The 20,245-nt window shown below is 47.2% G+C and overlaps 1 protein-coding gene across 3 annotated transcripts; it reads left to right on the forward strand.

Moving 5' to 3' along the window:
* The first annotated feature begins 1,429 nt into the window (after positions 1–1,429).
* Positions 1,430–17,123, forward strand: LOC136421809 (serine/threonine-protein phosphatase 6 regulatory ankyrin repeat subunit A-like). Of its 3 annotated transcripts, XM_066409373.1 has the most exons (18): positions 1,430–1,913; positions 2,485–3,115; positions 3,506–3,811; positions 4,416–4,565; positions 5,314–5,453; positions 5,891–6,172; positions 6,489–6,590; positions 7,353–7,448; positions 7,759–7,863; positions 8,391–8,492; positions 8,764–8,862; positions 9,143–9,286; positions 9,618–9,716; positions 11,473–11,571; positions 12,662–12,760; positions 14,409–14,507; positions 14,833–14,931; positions 15,209–17,123. In XM_066409373.1, the coding sequence occupies exons 2-18, from the start codon at positions 2,800–2,802 to the stop codon at positions 15,284–15,286; spliced, it is 2,415 nt and encodes an 804-aa protein (XP_066265470.1). In that variant the 5' UTR covers positions 1,430–1,913; positions 2,485–2,799; the 3' UTR covers positions 15,287–17,123. The 3 variants fall into 3 exon arrangements, with proteins under 3 accessions (XP_066265470.1, XP_066265471.1, XP_066265472.1); XM_066409374.1 differs by lacking the exons at positions 12,662–12,760; positions 14,409–14,507; positions 14,833–14,931; positions 15,209–17,123 and adding an exon at positions 12,254–12,654; XM_066409375.1 differs by lacking the exons at positions 12,662–12,760; positions 14,409–14,507; positions 14,833–14,931; positions 15,209–17,123 and adding an exon at positions 12,186–12,246.
* Positions 17,124–20,245: the final 3,122 nt, after the last annotated feature.

Here is a 20,245-nt window from a genome sequence, read left to right on the forward strand (position 1 = left end):
TTCTGTTAGGATTTTAGGTTACTAAGTTTTTCTCTGAATACCCATAAATCAGCTGCTGTATCATCCTAATCTTAATGCTGCAATAATCGTGGTGTTTATCTGTTTATTTTGGTTACGGTTTTGTGTATATTTTAGATGCTTTAGTTATTAAGACATTAATAAGTTTTGTGTCAGAAAAACTGTTTTTGCTACGATCATAAGAACTTATCATGAATGTCATGACTATACTGTTTATTTAAGTGATGCTTGGATAACAATATATTATCATTGTTTAACGAGGGAAAAGCTCTGAGTTTGTCTTGTCTGAGTTGTTTTCTAGTTTCTGGGTAACTAGTGACAAGCTAGGATAACTACATTTTGTAGGCACAAACCCCGGGCACCCTCCAGTGTTGACTGTGGAGGGTGTACCCAGAATAACTAGGCACAACCCCGGGCACCCTCCAGTGTTGTCTGTGGAGGGTGTACCCAGGATAACTAGGCACAACCCCGGGCACCCTCCAGTGTTGACTGTGGAGGGTGTACCCAGGATAACTAGGCACAACCCCGGGCACCCTCCAGTGTTGACTGTGGAGGGTGTACCCAGAATAACTAGGCACAACCCCGGGCACCCTTCAGTGTTGTCTGTGGAGGGTGTACCCAGGATAACTAGGCACAAACCTGGGCACCCTCCAGTGTTGTCTGTGGAGGGTGTACCCAGGATAACTAGGCACAACCCCGGGCACCCTCCAGTGTTGACTGTGGAGGGTGTACCCAGGATAACTAGGCACAACCCCGGGCACCCTCCAGTGTTGACTGTGGAGGGTGTACCCAGGATAACTAGGCACAACCCCGGGCACCCTTCAGTGTGCTCAGGGTAGCTAGGCACCAGCATAGCTGGGCTCAGTCGCAATGCGCCAAAATAGAGGGCAATTTTCTTTAAAAAAATCACTTTCAAATACAAATGTTTCGTTCAAGACAAATTAATGATGATTCATGGTTTGTTTATGAATCATCCTTTGCATTGTTTTGCTTTTTGTTCTGGGCTAATAATTCTCTTCAGTCATTCCAAAAACCATGTGAATCCTAAGTTTGGCCCGATGTTCAATAGAAAGTTCTGTCTGTGAAACGTAAGCCCAGGCGGCCATGTCCAGTGTGTGTCCAGGGGAAGTCTGTGTTGACATGTAAATAATAACTTCAGGAACATTAAGCTCTCGTAACGACCCGAACCATGACCGATGTTTCCATTTATTTCACGTCTGTTTGAGGCTAAATATAAACACAGGTAACATTATCCATCCACGGCACCACGGTCGGGTGCACGTGAATCACCGTGGCAACGGGTGAATAACCGTGGCCAATGCCGGCATGCCTCCGACTCCGGCAACAGAAACATTTCATTAGCTGCAATCCTTAATCGCCCCGACCTCAGGTCGGCCCGCCAGGTTCACCCACACAGTCCTGCCAAACAAGCCGACGGAGTTTACTTTGGGCTTAGATAAACTCACCATGAAGTGCAATCTGATCCCCTCCCCGGTAACACGACACCGGCGTTGCTAGAGTGAAGGCTATTCGGGGGGATCGGGTGTCGTGAGTGGTCAGGGTTCGCGGCTGATCGGCGTGTCGCTTTTGTTTGGTTGCGAGGGCGTAGCGAGGCACACGCTAGCGAGACAAACTTAGCTGGCACGGTTTGCACAGCACTTCACTGCTATCGACACATCTGTAGCAACACTTCACGACTATCGACACATCTGTAGCAACACTTCACGACTATCGACACATTTGTAACAACCTGTGGACCACACCTGTTACTACCTAAGCCCACCTGCTGTTCTGCACCAACACACCTGAGCCCAGCTGTGGCAGGTGTAGAAAGTTTACTCCAGGATTTCTGCACCTGAAGATTAGGGCGTTACAAGGACCTTCCTCGCTGCTGGGTGAGTTTCTGCCTCCTGTGATTCTGAATCTCATACAGATTGTTAGAAGCTGGAAGCTTTCAGCAAACCTGCCGCCAGACTGGCTGCTGCTGGAAGAAGGTTTTTAGCCCGGCATTATTTTATTGTTGCCCCGGTAAAGAAATATTTTTACCACCCATACGGCAGAAAAATTCGCCCACGGATATCTCTGATATTTCAGTCTGTTCTACTGCAACATTTGTGTGGGGGAAATGACAGTCAAACATGAAGCAGACGGCTTTAACAACTATTTCATCTTTATTGGTACAGGCAACATGAAAAGATAATGTAACCAAAAGTGTATGTTTCCTGATAATGCCAGGACCTGGTGTTATTTAAACAAGCACTTGTCAATCACCAGTGATTCTCTACAAAGGCATTGCTTAGAGTCTAGACACAGTATTATTGTGAATTGTGGTGCAGAGATATTTAATGGGGTGCAGAGATATTTAATGGGGTGCAGAGATATTTAATGGGGTGCAGAGATATTTAATGGGGTGCAGACATATGTAATGGGGGACCTGACCTCTGACCCTTCTATCCACCTCCTCAGGAGAGTGCCTCCTTCCTGATCCAGTGTTGTCATGGCAACGATGAGAGAGTGTTCTTCCCATGTGTCCAGCACCGTGCGGATCACAGACGACCTTGAAGTCTGAACAGACGACCTTGCAGTTTGGATGTTCCTGAAACCTGGCAAAGACAATTTTCCAGGTCAAATCCACCTCTAGAACATGTCAGCTTTACTACAAGTGAGAGTCAGTTCTACAGGAGACCAAGACTGAGTATCAACGTCGTTATCGATCAGACTTAAACACTGACAACTGAAGTCTTTATCTAAGAGACTTGAGGTCAATCCAAGGACAGAACCATGCCACAAGGCAAGACACCCCTCCTGCCCTTGATCCGCGACCTTGCCAACAACATCTCTCCGCAGGACTTGCAGAAGATGAAGCTGGGCTGCAGGAACCACCTCCCGAGAAAGGCGCTGAACGGCATCAAGACGTCTCGGGAGCTGTTCAAGACGCTGGTGGACAAGGGCTTCTTCAACCAGAACAACGCGACCTTCCTGAAGCGCCTGCTGAGGGATGCTGGGAAGGCCGACCTGCTGCCATACGTGGAGAAGTACGAGGAAGGTCGGGAGACGCTGCTGCCCAGAGACAAGGTCGTGGAACTCAAGGTCGCAGGTAAGGGAGGGGACTACTGCTGAGGTAGGGGGGTGTCAGGTAAGGGAGGGGGTAACTGCTGAGGTAGGGGGTTTGCGGGTGATAGTAAGGGGGTGTTAGGTCATGAGTTTCCATGTTTTGGTTTGGTGACCTCAGACTGGGTTGGGGATGGGGGTTGTAGGAGAAATAGGTGCAAAATAAGTTAATGACCTTTAAATATGAGTCATAGCAATAGTGAGTGAACTGTTCTTACAAATGGAGCAGAAGCAGAATCATGGTTTTTTTTTCAGAATCTTGTAGCTTTGGATGAATACATCAATATGCATTGATATAAGTCAGGAAGTTGTTTTGTTTTGTGACCTCCATATGGCTATAACCTACTGAACTTTGATCTCTGACCCTGTGTGTCAGGTTATGAACCAATCACAGTGCAGCTGGCTCACCCGACCTCTCACCTTTCCACCGGCACCATGGAGATGGTACGTGGAACTCTGGGTAATCTCCTAGCAACAGCCACGCCCACGGCGGACGTGTTCTACCGAACATGGACGCCCGTGGGTCGCGGTGTAGAGGTCACATTCCTCGTACCGACCTTCTGCGCCGAACAGCTGCAGGCCGAGGCCGCCAACCGGCGCGACGCGCTCAAACTGGCGGGAATAACGGCCGTACAGCGGGAAAACTGCGCCGACACCACGCTGCTGCTCCCACCAATCACAGGTCAGTATCTCTCACTCCCACCAATCACAGGTCAGCATCTCTACTGCTCCCACCAATCACAGGTCAGTATTGCTACTGCTCCCACCAATCACAGGTCAGCATCTCTACTGCTCCCACCAATCACAGGTCAGTATTGCTACTGCTCCCACCAATCACAGGTCAGCATCTCTACTGCTCCCACCAATCACAGGTCAGCATCTCTACTGCTCCCACCAATCACAGGTCAGTATTGCTGCTGCTCCCACCAATCACAGGTCAGTATTGCTGCTGCTCCCACCAATCACAGGTCAGCATCTCTACTGCTCCTACCAATCACAGGTCAGTATCGCTGCTGCTCCCACCAATCACAGGTTAGCATCGCTGCTGCTCCCACCAATCACAGGTTAGCATCGCTGCTGCTCCCACCAATCACAGCTCAGTATCTCTCACTCCCACCAATCGCAGGCTGGTATCTGTCTGACACTCTCACCAATCACTGGTGAGTATGAATGACATGCCCCTTTCCTCCCACCAATAGCAAGTGAGTATGAATGACACACCCCTTTACTTCCACCAATCGCATGGGGTATGACTGACACGCCCTGACTTTTCTCTGTGTCCGCAGCCCCCCCTCGAGCGGCCTCGGTGGAGGTCCCCCACAAGCTCTACCCGCCATTGGTCCATCCTGAGGCCCTGCAGTCACTCAACCTCATCACTCCTGACCAATCACAGGGCAGGAGGCCCCTCATCCTGCCCAGCATCAAGACCAACGCAGGTGGGAAACACTTTCTCTTAGAGCTGCAGTTTCTGAAAGCACTGCTTTCATCCTCAACTTTATGTCTGTCTGGGCGTAGCTTATGCAGGTACATGCACACCTGTAATGTACTATGTCTGGACGTAGATTCCGCCTGACAAGTCGTCTGCACAACTGTAAGTTCCTCATGTCTGTCTGGACGTCGATTCTGCCTATTACAAGTGGAGAAGAAGTAATGTGTATGACGGAGTTGTTTCCCTGGGCAGGTTTGGTGACGGATAAGTGCAGGGCGCTGCAGAGGTAAGTTTGGGTTAGAGAGAGGTCTGTAAGATAAACTCTATGTGCTGTTTCCATTTCACAGGTCTTGTGACGGATGACAAGAAGGACTCGTACCTGTCGGCCTGTTTGTTTGTTTGTTTGTTTGTGTGTCTGTAAGCTGAAGCTGTTTCCCTTGGCAGGTTTGGTGACAGAAGACAAGAAGGACTCGTACCTGTCGGCCTGTTTGTTTGTTTGTTTGTTTGTTTGTGTGTCTGTAAGCTGAAGCTGTTTCCCTTGGCAGGTTTGGTGACAGAAGACAAGAAGGACTTGTACCTGTCGGCCTGTTTGTTTGTTTGTTTGTTTGTTTGTTTGTTTGTGTGTCTGTAAGCTGAAGCTGTTTCCCTTGGCAGGTTTGGTGACAGATGACAAGAAGGACTCGTACCTGGCGGCCTGTTTGTTTGTTTGTTTGTTTGTTTGTGTGTCTGTAAGCTGAAGCTGTTTCCCTTGGCAGGTTTGGTGACGGATGACAAGAAGGACTCGTTCCTGGCGGCCGGTGCGCGAGTCCGGGCGCTGCACAGGCAGCTCAGTCTGGTCCGCACACAGAAAACTCTGTCAGGGGAGGAGGAGCAGAGGCTCATGGGACTGCTGCGGGTAAGGGGGGTACTGAAGGGGGTACAGAGGGTACGGGGGGGGGGGGTACAGGGGAGGGCAGATTGGTGGGGGTAAAGTTAGGTGGGGCCCCAGGGACAAAACCTCTCCTTGATAACTTGTAATTTGGGACTAGCTTTCTGAGGAAAAGTATTCCTGAAAATAGATTACCTTTGATATAGCCGGGAAGTTGAGGATCGATCAGTTACCATGCTGGAGGTGATTACCTTTGATATAGCCGGAAAGTTGAGGTTCGATCAGTAACCGTGCTGGAGGTGATTACCTTTGATATAGCCGGGAAGTTGAGGATCGATCAGTAACTGTGCTGCAGGCTGCTGCCCATTAAACTGCCGTCTGGCCAACAACAAAGTTTAAGTTTAAGGGCAGCATGACCTGAGGGGTTCTTAATAATGATGAACCTTGCCCTCTGACCTACCCAGGATGCTGAGCAGGAGGAGCAGAGCTGGAAGCAGGATTACGAGGAGTTTCTTTCGACCTTGGAGATGGCTGCCGAGACGCAGGCCAAGGTCGAAACGCAGTCCTTCATGAGAACAGAAACGCAGGAGCCCAAGGTCGAGAAGCAGAAGGTCGAGCAGAGGTCAGTCAGCCCCGACCTTGGGCACACGCTGGCCGAGGGCATCATCCAGGCCGCGAAGGAAGGTGACCTTCAGATGGTCAGGCTGCTGCTGACCTCCGGCTGCGACCTTGGGTCAAAGGACGCGGTGAGTCACATTTCACCTTTGACATGAGCATCAACCCCAGCCTGTTCAAACAGCACAGAAATGATAAGACACTGAAATGTTTGCTTTTTCTCAGCTGCTAGGAAACCCGTTCAGCCCTGTTTGCCCATCTCTTTCATAGCCTGGAACCCAAACCTATTATAGCTCCCGAGTCTCTCTCCGCAAATCGGAGAGAGACTCGGGAGCTATAATAGGTTTGGATTCCAGGCTATCTCTTTCATCCATATTACCTTGTTTGTCGTGATATGAGATGTTATCCTTAATCTTTCCCTGTTCGTTTGTTTGTTTGTTTATCCAGGCTGGCTGGACTGCGCTCCACTGGGCGTGTCACAAAGGTCACCTCGGCGTGTCACAGGAACTGCTGAAGGCTGGCGCAGATGTCTTCAGCATCGACCAAACGGTAAGGATCTTTTATAAGTAACAAGAACTGCTGAAGGCTGGTGCAGACGTCTTCAGCATCGACCAAACGGTAAGGAGCTTTTATAAGTAACAAGAACTGCTGGAGGCTGGCGCAGACGTCTTCAGCATCGACCAAACGGTAAGGAGCTTTTATAAGTCACAAGAACTGCTGGAGGCTGGCGCAGACGTCTTCAGCATCGACCAAACGGTAAGGAGCTTTTATAAGTCACAAGAACTGCTGAAGGCTGGCGCAGACGTCTTCAGCATGGACCAAACGGTAAGGAGCTTTTATAAGTAACAAGAACTGCTGAAGGCTGGTTGAGACGTCTTCAGCATCGACCAAACGGTAAGGAGCTTTTTTAAGTAACAAGAACTGCTGAAGGCTGGTGCAGACGTCTTCAGCATCGACCAAACGGTAAGGAGCTTTTATAAGTAACAAGAACTGCTGAAGGCTGGTGCAGACGTCTTCAGCATCGACCAAACGGTAAGGAGCTTTTTTAAGTAACAAGAACTGCTGAAGGCTGGTGCAGACGTCTTCAGCATCGACCAAACGGTAAGGAGCTTTTATAAGTAACAAGAACTGCTGAAGGCTGGTGCAGACGTCTTCAGCATCGACCAAACGGTAGGGAGCTTTTAATAATAATAATGTAATAATGATAACCTTCATATAATAGTAATCATAATAATAACCTTTATTAATAACCTCAGAGTCTTGAAGAATATCTGATGTTTATCTTTTTTTGTTAAATTTTAATCCCTGCAGAAAAAAACTGCGCTGCACATGGCTGCAGAACAGGGGCATGCTGGGATTGCTGAGGCACTGCTGAAGAACGGGTCGTCTGTCAACATGCGCGACAAGGTCAGAAATCAAGGTTTAACATCTGCCAAGGTCAGAAATTATGGTTAATCATCTGCCAAGGTCAAAATTAAGGTTAAACATCTGCCAAGGTCAGAAATTAAGGTTAAACATCTGCCAAGGTCAGGAACTATGGTTTGATATCTGTCAAGGTCAAAAATCAAGGTGAAACATCTGCCAAAGTCAGAAATTATGTTTAGTCGGTCATGCAGTGAGAGTGAAAGAAACATGCTGTAGGAACTACCTCAGTCTGTCTGTGCGACCTTTCACGAAACTTGTGCATGAATGACCGACTTCTGACCTTTACCCTCAGGAGGGTCGCCTGCCGATGCACCTGGCAGCCATCGCAGGGCGGGACGTCGCTGTGGAAACCCTCGCCAAGGCCTGCTCCCGCTCGCTTCTCAATGACAGCGATATGGTAGGTAACCATGGCAACACGCCCGCTCGTTTCTCAATAACAGCGATATGGTAGGTAACTTGGCGTTTTTGCAGAAAAAAATTGCATGGGTGTGAGAGAGCCCAGCTCTGAAGCGGGGGGAGGTTTAGAATTCTGAGTTAAAGTCGGCTGTTTTAAGGCTTCTTGAGGAGGGAAATTACAGAAGACTGTGCCAACATGACCTCTCAGCATCAGAATCTGCTCCCTTGAGGATGAGGGAAAAGTGCCCCAGTAACGCTCTTTGGAGAAAAAATGGTAGTCGTGGTAACAATGAAGAGCGGTCTAAACTGGAACAGTCCTACCTGACCCACCCTACTCTACTCTACTCTACTCTACTGATAACACTTCTGCTGTGACATTACCTTTATGGAGAGCCATTGCCATGACAACTGGGCCAGACCCAATGTTCCCAACACTTCTGAATCAGTGTAAACAGATTTCCACAGAAAGTTAAACAGATCGTTAACGTTTCTGACCCGTTTTTTGTCTCTCTCCCTCGCTGGCTCCAGTCGGGCTTCACAGCGCTGCACCACGCGGCTGACCGCGGTTTCGCTCCCGTCGTGCAGAATCTGCTCAAGGCCGGAGCCAATGTCAACGCCAAGGACCTACGCGTGAGTTACTCACTTTTTAAGGTGTCTTGGAATTCCTGTACACCTGTAAAGACTTAGTAGACCTTAGCTTTATTTCCATGACAACACGTACCTCTCAGTACTCGGTGATTCCTCAATCCCCGGGAGTTCATGACTCTCAGTAACCCCTGACCCCTGACCCATGACTCTCAGTAACCTGAGTGATTCCTCAATCCCCAGGAGTTTACGACTCCCAGTAACCCCTGACCCCTGACCCATGACTGTCAGTAACCAGTGATTCCTCAATCCTCAGGAGTTCCGGACGCCCCTTGACCTTGCGGAGGAGAAGAACCACACCAAGGTCGTGATCCTCCTGTACAACGCTGGCGGGGGGTATGGCCGTGCCATCAAGGTCAGTGGGGTCAAGGAAATTAGGGTACAACCATCAAGGTCAGTAGTGTACGGTAATCAAGATCAGTAGGGTCAAGGTCAGTAGGATACCGATGTGCCATCAAGGTCAGTACTCACACAGTTACTGTCGCTGTTGCCCACGGCAGGTTGAGCGTTAAAGGCCTCACTGTTCTACTGCTTGACCCTTGCAGGAGATGCCAATAACCCCCATAATCTGTAACCTCCGAACGTTGCAGGAGACGCCGGTGACCTCCATAACCTCTAACCTCTGACCCTTACAGGAGATGCCCGCGACCCCCATAAAGAAGAGCGAATCGAAGCAGAGCCTGGCGACGATCTCCAGCTCGGAGGACTCGGGTTACATGGATGGGGACGCTCCACCGCTGCAGGAGGAGGGGGAGCCTGAACCACCCCCACCCCCACCGGTACGTAATGAACCCCCCCACCCCCACTGGTACGTAATGAACCTCCCTCACCCCACGGGTACATAATGTGAGGAGCCCTGTAAGATGAAAGGAGCACTGTAAGATGTGAGGAGCGCTGTAAGATGTGAGGAATGCTGTAAGATTTAAAGAATGCTGTTAGATGTGAGGAATGCTGTAAGGTGTGAGGAACGCTGTAAGATGTGAGGAGCCCTGTAAGATGTGAGGAGCGCTGTAAGATGTGAGGAATGCTGTAAGATTTAAAGAATGCTGTAAGATGTGAGGAAAGATGTTGTCTGACTCTTCCATCCCATACCTGCCCCCCCCTCCCCAGGTTGACCCTGAGATGCTGTTTTCCGGCGCTCGGAGGGGGGATCTGAACAGGGTTCTGGAGTACAAGGAGAAGGGGGGCGACATGAACGTCAAGGACAAGGTAAGGGGGCGACATGAACGTCAAGGACAAGGTAAGGGGGCGACATCGGGGATAAGGTAAGGGGGCGACATCAGGGATAAGGTAAGGGGGCGACATCAGGGATAAGGTAAGGGGGCGACATGAACGTCAAGGACAAGGTAAGGGGGCGACATCGGGGATAAGGTAAGGGGGCGACATGAACGTCAAGGACAAGGTAAGGGGGCGACATGAACGTCAAGGACAAGGTAAGGGGGCGACATCGGGGATAAGGTAAGGGGGCGACATGAACGTCAAGGACAAGGTAAGGGGGCGACATCGGGGATAAGGTAAGGGGGCGACATCAGGGATAAGGTAAGGGGGCGACATGAACGTCAAGGACAAGGTAAGGGGGCGACATCGGGGATAAGGTAAGGGGGCGACATGAACGTCAAGGACAAGGTAAGGGGGCGACATCGGGGATAAGGTAAGGGGGCGACATGAACGTCAAGGACAAGGTAAGGGGGCGACATCGGGGATAAGGTAAGGGGGCGACATCAGGGATAAGGTAAGGGGGCGACATGAACGTCAAGGACAAGGTAAGGGGGCGACATCGGGGATAAGGTAAGGGGGCGACATGAACGTCAAGGACAAGGTAAGGGGGCGACATGAACGTCAAGGACAAGGTAAGGGGGCGACATCGGGGATAACGTAAGAGGCGACATGAACGTCAAGGACAAGGTAAGGGGGCGACATCGGGGATAAGGTAAGGGGGCGACATGAACGTCAAGGACAAGGTAAGGGGGCGACATCGGGGATAAGGTAAGGGGGCGACATGAACGTCAAGGACAAGGTAAGGGGGCGACATCGGGGATAAGGTAAGGGGGCGACATGAACGTCAAGGACAAGGTAAGGGGGCGACATCGGGGATAAGGTAAGGGGGCGACATGAACGTCAAGGACAAGGTAATGTTTCCCTCCAGTATGGTTACATGTTTTACATGTTTATTATATTCCCCCTGCTTGTTTGAGTACTGTATTATTGCTTGTATTTCCAGTATGTTACTGTTTTATTGCTTGTATTTCCAGTACGGTTACAGATTTTTGCATGTATTTCCAGTACGGTTACAGATTTTTGCATGTATTTTTAGTACGGTTACAGATTTTTGCATGTATTTTTAGTACGGTTACAGATTTTTGCATGTATTTTTAGTACGGTTACAGATTTTTGCATGTATTTTTAGTACGGTTACAGTTTTTTGCATGTATTTTTAGTACGGTTACAGATTTTTGCATGTATTTTTAGTACGGTCACAGATTTTTGCATGTATTTTTGGTACGGTTACAGTTTTTTGCATGTATTTTTAGTACGGTTACAGTTTTTTGCATGTATTTTTGGTACGGTTACAGATTTTTGCATGTATTTTTAGTACGGTTACAGATTTTTGCATGTATTTTTAGTACGGTTACAGATTTTTGCATGTATTTTTAGTACGGTTACAGATTTTTGCATGTATTTTTAGTACGGTTACAGATTTTTGCATGTATTTTTAGTACGGTTACAGATTTTTGCATGTATTTTTAGTACGGTTACAGTTTTTTGCATGTATTTCTAGTACGGTTACAGATTTTTGCATGTATTTTTAGTACGGTTACAGATTTTTGCATGTATTTTTAGTACGGTTACAGTTTTTTGCATGTATTTTTAGTACGGTTACAGATTTTTGCATGTATTTTTAGTACGGTTACAGATTTTTGCATGTATTTTTAGTACGGTTACAGTTTTTTGCATGTATTTTTAGTACGGTTACACGGCGCTGCACATGGCCACGCTGAAGGCGCACCACCGAGTCGTGGAGTTCCTCTGCCAGCTGGGAGTCGACATCAACGCGACAGACAAGGTTGGTTTATAATGTCATAAGTCAGAGCTCACCGGGTGGGCGGGATGGCTGATAGACATGGTCGGGTTTATAATGTCGTAGGTCATAGTGTCATAGGTCATAGTGTCATAGGTCGTATGTCTCTGAAATGGCTGATAGATAAGGTTGGGTTTATAATGTCATAGGTCAGTGGTCACCGGGTGGGCGGGATGGCTGATAGACAAGGTTGGGTTTATAATGTCATAGGTCATAGTGTCATAGGTCATAGTGTCATAGGTCGTATTGTCATAGGTCATAGTGTCTCTGAAATCGCTGACACAAGGTTGGGTTTATAATGTCATAGTGTCTCTGAAATGGCTGATAGACAAGGTTGGGTTTATAATGTCATAGGTCATAGTGTCATAGGTCATAGTGTCTGAAATGGCTGACAGACAAGGTTGGGTTTATAATGTCATATATTAAAATGCCTGATAAAAACGCACAGAAATTGGCCCGCAGCCCGCCAACATGTACAGGGCAAGTTTAACAGAACTGCCCGCCATCTTTGTCTTTGTGTAGCATTTCCTAAAATTCGGCTCAAGCCTCCACAGAGCCTGCAGTAGAGGCTATCTCTAGTGTTTATCCTGTTTCTGTAGAACGGCTGGACCAGCCTCTACAGAGCCTGCAGTAGAGGCTATCTCTAATGTTTATCCTGTGTCTGTAGAACGGCTGGACCAGCCTCCACAGAGCCTGCAGTAGAGGCTACCTCTAATGATTATCCTGTGTCTGTAGAACGGCTGGACCAGCCTCTACAGAGCCTGCAGTAGAGGCTATCTCTAATGTTTATCCTGTGTCTGTAGAACGGCTGGACCAGCCTCCACAGAGCCTGCAGTAGAGGCTATCTCTAATGTTTATCCTGTGTCTGTAGAACGGCTGGACCAGCCTCCACAGAGCCTGCAGTAGAGGCTACCTCTAATGATTATCCTGTGTCTGTAGAACGGCTGGACCAGCCTCTACAGAGCCTGCAGTAGAGGCTATCTCTAATGTTTATCCTGTGTCTGTAGAACGGCTGGACCAGCCTCCACAGAGCCTGCAGTAGAGGCTACCTCTAATGATTATCCTGTGTCTGTAGAACGGCTGGACCAGCCTCCACAGAGCCTGCAGTAGAGGCTACCTGTACATCGTCCATGAGTTGGTGAAAGGAAAGGCAGACATCAACCTGCGAGACGGGGTAAATATTGCCTCTGTTCCGTAACCTTAACCCCTAACCCTTGAACCATAACCCTTCACCCCTAACCCAGCCTTTGAGCCGTGGTAAGGATTTCTTCTGCTCCTTTATCTTAACCCCTAACCCTGAACCCCAAACCTTCAACCCCTAACCCAACCTACGAGACAGGGTATAAGGACTCCCTCTGCTCCCTAATTTTAACCCTTAAACCATAACCTTTAACCCCTAGCTCAACCTGCAAGACAGCATAAGTATTTTCTCTGCTCCTCAACCTTAACCATTAGCCCTTAACCCCCAACCCCAAAGTAACCGACTTGTCCAGGATTGCATGTTAGACTGCTGATCATGAATCCTGCAAACCGAGTTGTGCAGGATTGCATGTTAGACTGCTGATCATGAATCCTGCAAACCGAGTTCTCAGGATTGCATGTTAGACTGCTGATCATGAATCCTGCAAACCGAGTTGTGCAGGATTGCATGTTAGACTGCTGATCATGAATCCAGCAAACCGAGTTGTGCAGGATTGCATGTTAGACTGCTGATCATGAATCCTGCGAACCGAGTTGTGCAGGATTGCATGTTAGACTGCTGATCATGTTAGACTGCTGATCATGTTAGACTGCTGATCATGTTAGACTGCTAGTCATGTTAGACTGCTGATTATGTTAGACTGCTGATCATGTTAGACTGCTGGTCATGTTAGACTGCTGGTCATGTTAGACTGCTGATCATGTTAGACTGCTAGTCGTGTTAGACTGCTAGTCATGTTAGACTGCTAGTCATGTTAGACTGCTGATCATGTTAGACTGCTAGTCATGTTAGACTGCTGATTATGTTAGACTGCTGATCATGTTAGACTGCTAGTCGTGTTAGACTGCTGATCATGTTAGACTGCTGGTCATGTTAGACTGCTGGTCATGTTAGACTGCTGGTCATGTTAGACTGCTGATCATGTTAGACTGCTGGTCATGTTAGACTGCTGGTCATGTTAGACTGCTGATCATGTTAGACTGCTAGTCGTGTTAGACTGCTAGTCATGTTAGACTGCTAGTCATGTTAGACTGCTGATTATGTTAGACTGCTAGTCATGTTAGACTGCTGATCATGTTAGACTGCTGGTCATGTTAGACTGCTGGTCATGTTAGACTGCTGATCATGTTAGACTGCTAGTCGTGTTAGACTGCTAGTCATGTTAGACTGCTAGTCATGTTAGACTGCTGATTATGTTAGACTGCTAGTCGTGTTAGACTGCTGATCATGTTAGACTGCTGGTCATGTTAGACTGCTGGTCATGTTAGACTGCTGATCATGTTAGACTGCTAGTCATGTTAGACTGCTGATTATGTTAGACTGCTAGTCATGTTAGACTGCTAGTCATGTTAGACTGCTGGTCATGTTAGACTGCTGGTCATGTTAGACTGCTGATCATGTTAGACTGCTAGTCGTGTTAGACTGCTAGTCATGTTAGACTGCTAGTCATGTTAGACTGCTGATTATGTTAGACTGCTAGTCGTGTTAGACTGCTGATCATGTTAGACTGCTGGTCATGTTAGACTGCTGGTCATGTTAGACTGCTAGTCATGTTAGACTGCTGGTCATGTTAGACTGCTGATCATGAATCCAGCAAACCAAGTCTGTTTTCTGTTGTCAGGACGGGTTCACATCTCTGCAGAGGGCGGCCAGTAAAGGCCACATGGACATCGTGGATCTGCTGCTGTCTCACGGCGCAGACGTCAACTCTGCCGACAAGGTACACAGGGGGTAGAGCTGAGGGTGAATTGGACGGGGGGTATGGCAGGGGGGGTAGGGCAGGGGGTAGGGCAGGGGGTTAGGACAGGTTTGTTTGATGTTTGTTAGTTTGATGTTTGCTTCAGATTTGTTTTGTGTCAGCTGGGCTGCACGGCCCTGCACGCTGCAGCGCGTAGTTGGGATAGGTCAGCTAGATGTTTGATGTTTGTTTGATGTTTTTTTTTTTGTCTCAGCTGGGCTGGACGGCACTTCACGGTGCAGCGCGTAGTTGGGTTAGAGCAGGTGGTTGTTTGTTTGTTTGTTTGAATCTTTTTTGTTTATCTCAGCTGGGCTGGACGGCGCTTCACGGTGCAGCGAGCGGCGGCCATGCCGACATGGTGAAGAAACTGCTGTCTCTGGGGGCGGATGTCCAGGCCAGGGACGTGGTGAGTACATGGTGCATGTACCTGTATATAATACATGGTACCTGTACCTGTATGTAATATACATGGTGCATGTACCTGTATTGTTTCTTCTTCTTGCTTAGACCAAGAAACTTCAAGGACATTAGTAGAATCAAATTTTCAAGAAAAAATATCTTAAGGAAAGAATCTGTAAGAATATCACATTTGACCAAACAAAAACAAATCTTATAGTAACGAAGGCAGAGAAAGCATTTTTTCTCTTATAGTTATTGACCGTCCTTTTGTTTTCTGTCTGCAGGTTGGAAAGAGTCCCACGTCTTTAGCCTACGATGAGCAGGTTGCGAAGAAACTCATGGATGCCAAGAAGTGGCTGTGATCCCCAAAGCAGATACCTGGATCATGTGATCCCAAAGCAGATCCCTGGATCACGTGATCCCCACAGCAGATCCCTGGATCATGTGATCCCCACAGCAGATTCCTGGATCATGTGATCCCAAAGCAGATCCCTGGATCACGTGATCCCCACAGCAGATCCCTGGATCATGTGATCCCCACAGCAGATTCCTGGATCATGTGATCCCAAAGCAGATCCCTGGATCATGTGATCCCAAAAGCAGATTCCTGGATCATGTGATCCCAAAGCAGATCCCTGGATCATTTGATCCCCACAGCAGATCTCTGGATCACGTGATCCCCACAGCAAATTATGTGATCCTCTTCCTTGATCTAGATCACTTTTCTTGACGGTGATTAGCACAAAAACAGAAACCTTTGAAGTTTTGATTGTTTTGTACATACATGTACCTATCTTCAATGCATGTAGATGTACAGTAAGGATCTGTAATGCATGTAGATGTGCAGTAAGGATCTGTAATGCATGTAGATGTGCAGTAAGGGTCTGTAATGCATGTAGATGTACAGTAAGGGTCTGTAATGCATGTAGATGTACAGTAAGGGTCTGTAATGCATGTAGATGTACAGTAAGGGTCTGTAATGCATGTAGATGTACAGTAAGGGTCTGTAATGCATGTAGATGTACAGTAAGGGTCTGTAATGCATGTAGATGTACAGTAAGGGTCTGTAATGCATGTAGATGTACAGTAAGGGTCTGTAATGCATGTAGATGTACAGTAAGGGGTTTAATGATGTACAGTAAGGGGTTTAATGATGTACAGTAAGGGGTTTAATGATGTACAGTAAGGGGTTTAATGATGTACAGTAAGGGGTTTAATGATGTACAGTAAGGGGTTTAATGATGTACAGTAAGGGGTTTAATGATGTACAGTAAGGGGTTTAATGATGTACAGTAAGGGGTTTAATGATGTACAGTAATGCCAGCTGAAAGAGTTTTCTTCTCTTCAGTGATAATCTGATTAAAGATATCAGAAAGCTGCAACAATCTTCTGAATGTTTTTACCCGCCTTGTAAGAGCATGGAGGTTATATAGGTCTCTATATAACAGATGTGATTGATGTGATTGATGTGATTGATGTTATATAGGTCTCTCTATAACTTCCTTGGTAAGAGCAAGTTTAGAACACTGATTGCAATGAGCCGAGGGACGAGCGACGGTCCAGCTGCCATGCTGATAAGTTTGGTAATGGCGGTATTATGGCACACCCTATAGAAGGCTTTTGAGAAGTCTAAGAATTAAAGTTGTAATGTGATCCCCACAGCAAATCCCTGGATCTGCTAAAATCTGACGCTTACCTTGGTCTCCGGACAAGTATTCTAAACCTGAAACTGTTGTCAGATATCGTGTTGAAATAAGAACAGTGACCTCATCAAACCATTTTGTTTATTTGAATGGGTCAGGGGTACAGAAAAATCGACGATTTAAGATCATATAAGATTGAGTTGTGTTGCGGATTGATACATGACTGAATCACATCTGTTATAGACTGATCACTTGCGTAGTGATTTGTATTGACTCGTTCAAATCCACTTTTCCTTTGCATCTATGACACATGTATGAGGAGGTAAATGCTTTACCACATGCCAGACATGCCCGTATTTACATATCAACGGTCTGTTCCAAACAAGAGAGGAAACCATACGGATAAAGTGTTGGCCGGCCTCTGTTCCTCTCGCTCTACTTCGCCGTCTCCATGCTCCAAGGTTCAGAAGAACCAGAGATGCCGAGTCAGTCAGGGGGATACGAAAATGCTGGCAAGGCGAGGATTTGTTAACTGGGATGAAAGATGTGGAGCTTACTGCTGAGTTCGCTGTATATTAGCTGGCTATCCTTGGACCCGTAGTGTTGGAAGAAGCTGGATTTAACGCCGAATGTATAAACGCAATGGTAGGTGACGAATCTGGCGGGAGGATCACGGTGGTGTGATAGGCAGACAACGACAGGACATTTATGCGTCCGGAAAACGACAAGGAACCGTAAGTAACGGTAGCTATTGTGTACGACTTGTATCATAACAGTTATCACAAATTAGAGTTAAGGGAGTTCTAGATAAGCCAAAAGTAGTGTTGTTATCCTTTGCGTTATAAAAGGAGCTGCATAGCACACATCTGGCTTCGATTATGGTTGCTGGCCTGGAGAAGAAACCAGACATTCCAAAGGTGCTAGAGGGCACACTGGCCGTTTCAAGCAAAGAAGCTGTCTCGTGTTCCCGTGTTTTGGGGTTTTCGTGTTTTATGGTGTTCGAGTTTTAGGGTAAGGTTAGGGTTCCGGTTAAGGGGTTCGGGAGTTAGGGGGTTCGGGAGTTAGGGGAGGGTCTGCATGCCTTTTTCGTTAAGCGTTACGGTCGATTTTAACTCACCGTTAATCGTTACCGGCCGCCCTGAATTTACCGTTAAGGGTTATCGGTATATTAATCGTGAAGCGTTACTGGTCGTCTTAATTCCTCGTTAAGCGTTATTTGTCATCCTGAATTCAACGTTAAGCGTTATTGAGTAATTCCTCGTTACACAGGAAAAGGCATTTCAGTGGGTCAAGATTTCAAAATTTTCTCCAGGGAGCACACGGCTCTGGCGAAAATATGTCGGTAGGGCACCCCCAGCCCCCCACAAAATTTCAAGCTGAAACACTTCTATTTTTCACTCTACCAGCAAAGTTTTCTCCTCAAAATTCAGGAAATTAAGCGTTTCGCGGTTCAAGATTTTACAATTTTCCCCGGTTGCATGCCGGGCCTCCGTCGAAAAATATTGTCAGGAGGGCGTCGACCCCCAAAACTCAAGCTGAAACTCGTCTGTATTTTTTCACAAACAGAGATATCATTAAACCTAACTTACATTACCAGTAATATTTGCCCGTCGAAATGCAAGAAATAGCGTTTCAGGGTGTCAAGAATTTTCCCCGGGAGCATGTCGCAGCTCCGGCGAGGTCTGGAGGGCGTGACGCCCCTCAAAAATCAAGCTCAAACTCTTCTGTATTTTTTTTTCAAATAGAGATGTCATAAAACTTAGCTTACTCTTCAGCAAAATCCCCCCTCAGAATGCAGGAAATAGCGTTTCAGAGGGTCAAGATTTCAAAATTTTCGTCGCGCCTTCGGCGCTCCTCATCGTGATCATGATCATTTCGTATTGGTGGGTAATACGAAATTTCCTGTCGCCGCCGAATTTAAAGGGTTCGGAGCAGGCGTGCGAGAATGGCATAGCGAAATAGTCTCTTGCCACAAGATCGGGACGACTAGTGGCAAAAAACCGTCGTCTTCAGGGGTATCTCATGTTCTAAAAATGATGAATTTACCGTTAAGCGTTATCGGCCGGCCTGAATTTACCGTTAAGCGTTATCGGCTGGCCTGAATTTACCGTTAAGCGTTGCCAGGACCCCCCCATGCAGACCCTCTTAGGGGGTTCTACGTTGGTTTCTACGTTGTATGGAGTAAGATCAACCCAGACACATTCACCACGGTGATAATGTTCCATATATATTGCCGCACTTATTAAGTTTTTCAAAACTGCAATTGCGAGTGGAGAAGTACCTTTGGTAGCTGGCTTTTTTTGTAAAGATTCGTAAACGGTCTAGGTGTGCAGTTTTACCTTAAAGCGGCAAAAACCCGCATTCTATATGATCCTATATGCAAACAGCATTTGTCGAACTCACTCACTCACTCACTCACTCACTCACTCACTCACTCACTCACTCACTCTCTCCCATAGCTTAATCAGCCGTCGGGGCAGCATAGCTCTCAGTGAAATCCCTCCACTGCTGGCGGTCTTCCGCCAGTCTGGTCATCTGGTTGGCTGAATGACCGGTCCACTCCTTTAGATCTGTGATCCACGACCGACGGGGACGTCCCCGCGGCCGCGCACCCTCCGCTTTTCCCTGAAGGATTGTGTGTGAAAGTCGAACACCATCGTCAAAATCAGATAAGGCAACAGCGGCCTCCAGCGATTTAGGTTCAAAGTGCAGATTGAAAATGGAGTGAAAGTCCTAGAGGTTCATTAGTCTTATAAGAGTTCCTTACTTTGACTGGATAAGATAAAAGGGTCACGAATGATAACAAATATATTTCAATAAGAAGACTCTTTAAAGATGTATCTAAATAATTACATCCAATTTTCTTGGCCAATCAGAGACGCCCCTGCCTAACTACCTCATGTACTATGCAAATTTTTCCCGCCGAAATGACGTCATGTTGGCCAGGTGCAGCATTCTTCATGTACATCAGTTCCTCGTGAATGGCATGTCGACAAATCCAAACTTTCGACACTCCAAAACTTGCAATTTTCTCACGTTTTCGCGAAATTTCTTTCTCAAAAATTGCGAAGAAGGGCTTCTGGAATACCATGGGCGAGGATGGCCGGGTGATGTTTGAGGAAGACCTTGGAATACCGGTCCGATGGCAACGGATTCAAAACTCAGTGATTCACAGCCATAATGTTACAGGTAGGCTTCTGGAAAATTCTTCTTAGCATTTTTGACGAAAAACAAAGCGTTTCATGTATTATAACAATACAATGCGACTCGTGTTTGCTTGTATATTTTGTGTCCTCAATCTGACGTCGCCGCAGCTATGGTTGGAGTAACCTGGAATCCAGTCTACCGTGGATTGGTAAGGCTCTCTTCTGGGCTGAAAAGTGATAGTCTCTACCGCCTGGTAGGAGCTTTACATGGGATCGTTGTGGCAAACTATCGCGGCAAACTACTTTCGTTTACCAAAGATAATCCCGGCAGCGAAAAACGCCTTCCGCCCCGTAGAGCGCCCGGCCTATTTCTCCCTGCCTAATGACAATCTATACTAGTAGTATTCTATACTGAATTTCAGATTAGGTAGGCCCATGTAGGGTTGGAGTTATCTGGACATGTACACGATGTAACGTTCGAACGCGTAATACGTTAACGCATGTTCAAACTTGGCAGTTAACAGGACATTTG

The sequence above is a fragment of the Branchiostoma lanceolatum genome, chromosome 16 (assembly GCF_035083965.1).
Source record: "Branchiostoma lanceolatum isolate klBraLanc5 chromosome 16, klBraLanc5.hap2, whole genome shotgun sequence".
Classification (NCBI taxonomy): domain Eukaryota; kingdom Metazoa; phylum Chordata; class Leptocardii; order Amphioxiformes; family Branchiostomatidae; genus Branchiostoma; species Branchiostoma lanceolatum.

Bases quoted from the DNA above. Each gene is read 5' to 3' on its own strand.
- LOC136421809 (XM_066409373.1), top strand. From the start codon at position 2,800: ATGCCACAAGGCAAGACACCCCTCCTGCCCTTGATCCGCGACCTTGCC. The intron at 6,591-7,352 runs GTAAGGATCTTT...TAATCCCTGCAG, and splicing joins TCTTCAGCATCGACCAAACG to AAAAAAACTGCGCTGCACAT. The intron at 14,932-15,208 runs GTGAGTACATGG...TTCTGTCTGCAG, and splicing joins ATGTCCAGGCCAGGGACGTG to GTTGGAAAGAGTCCCACGTC.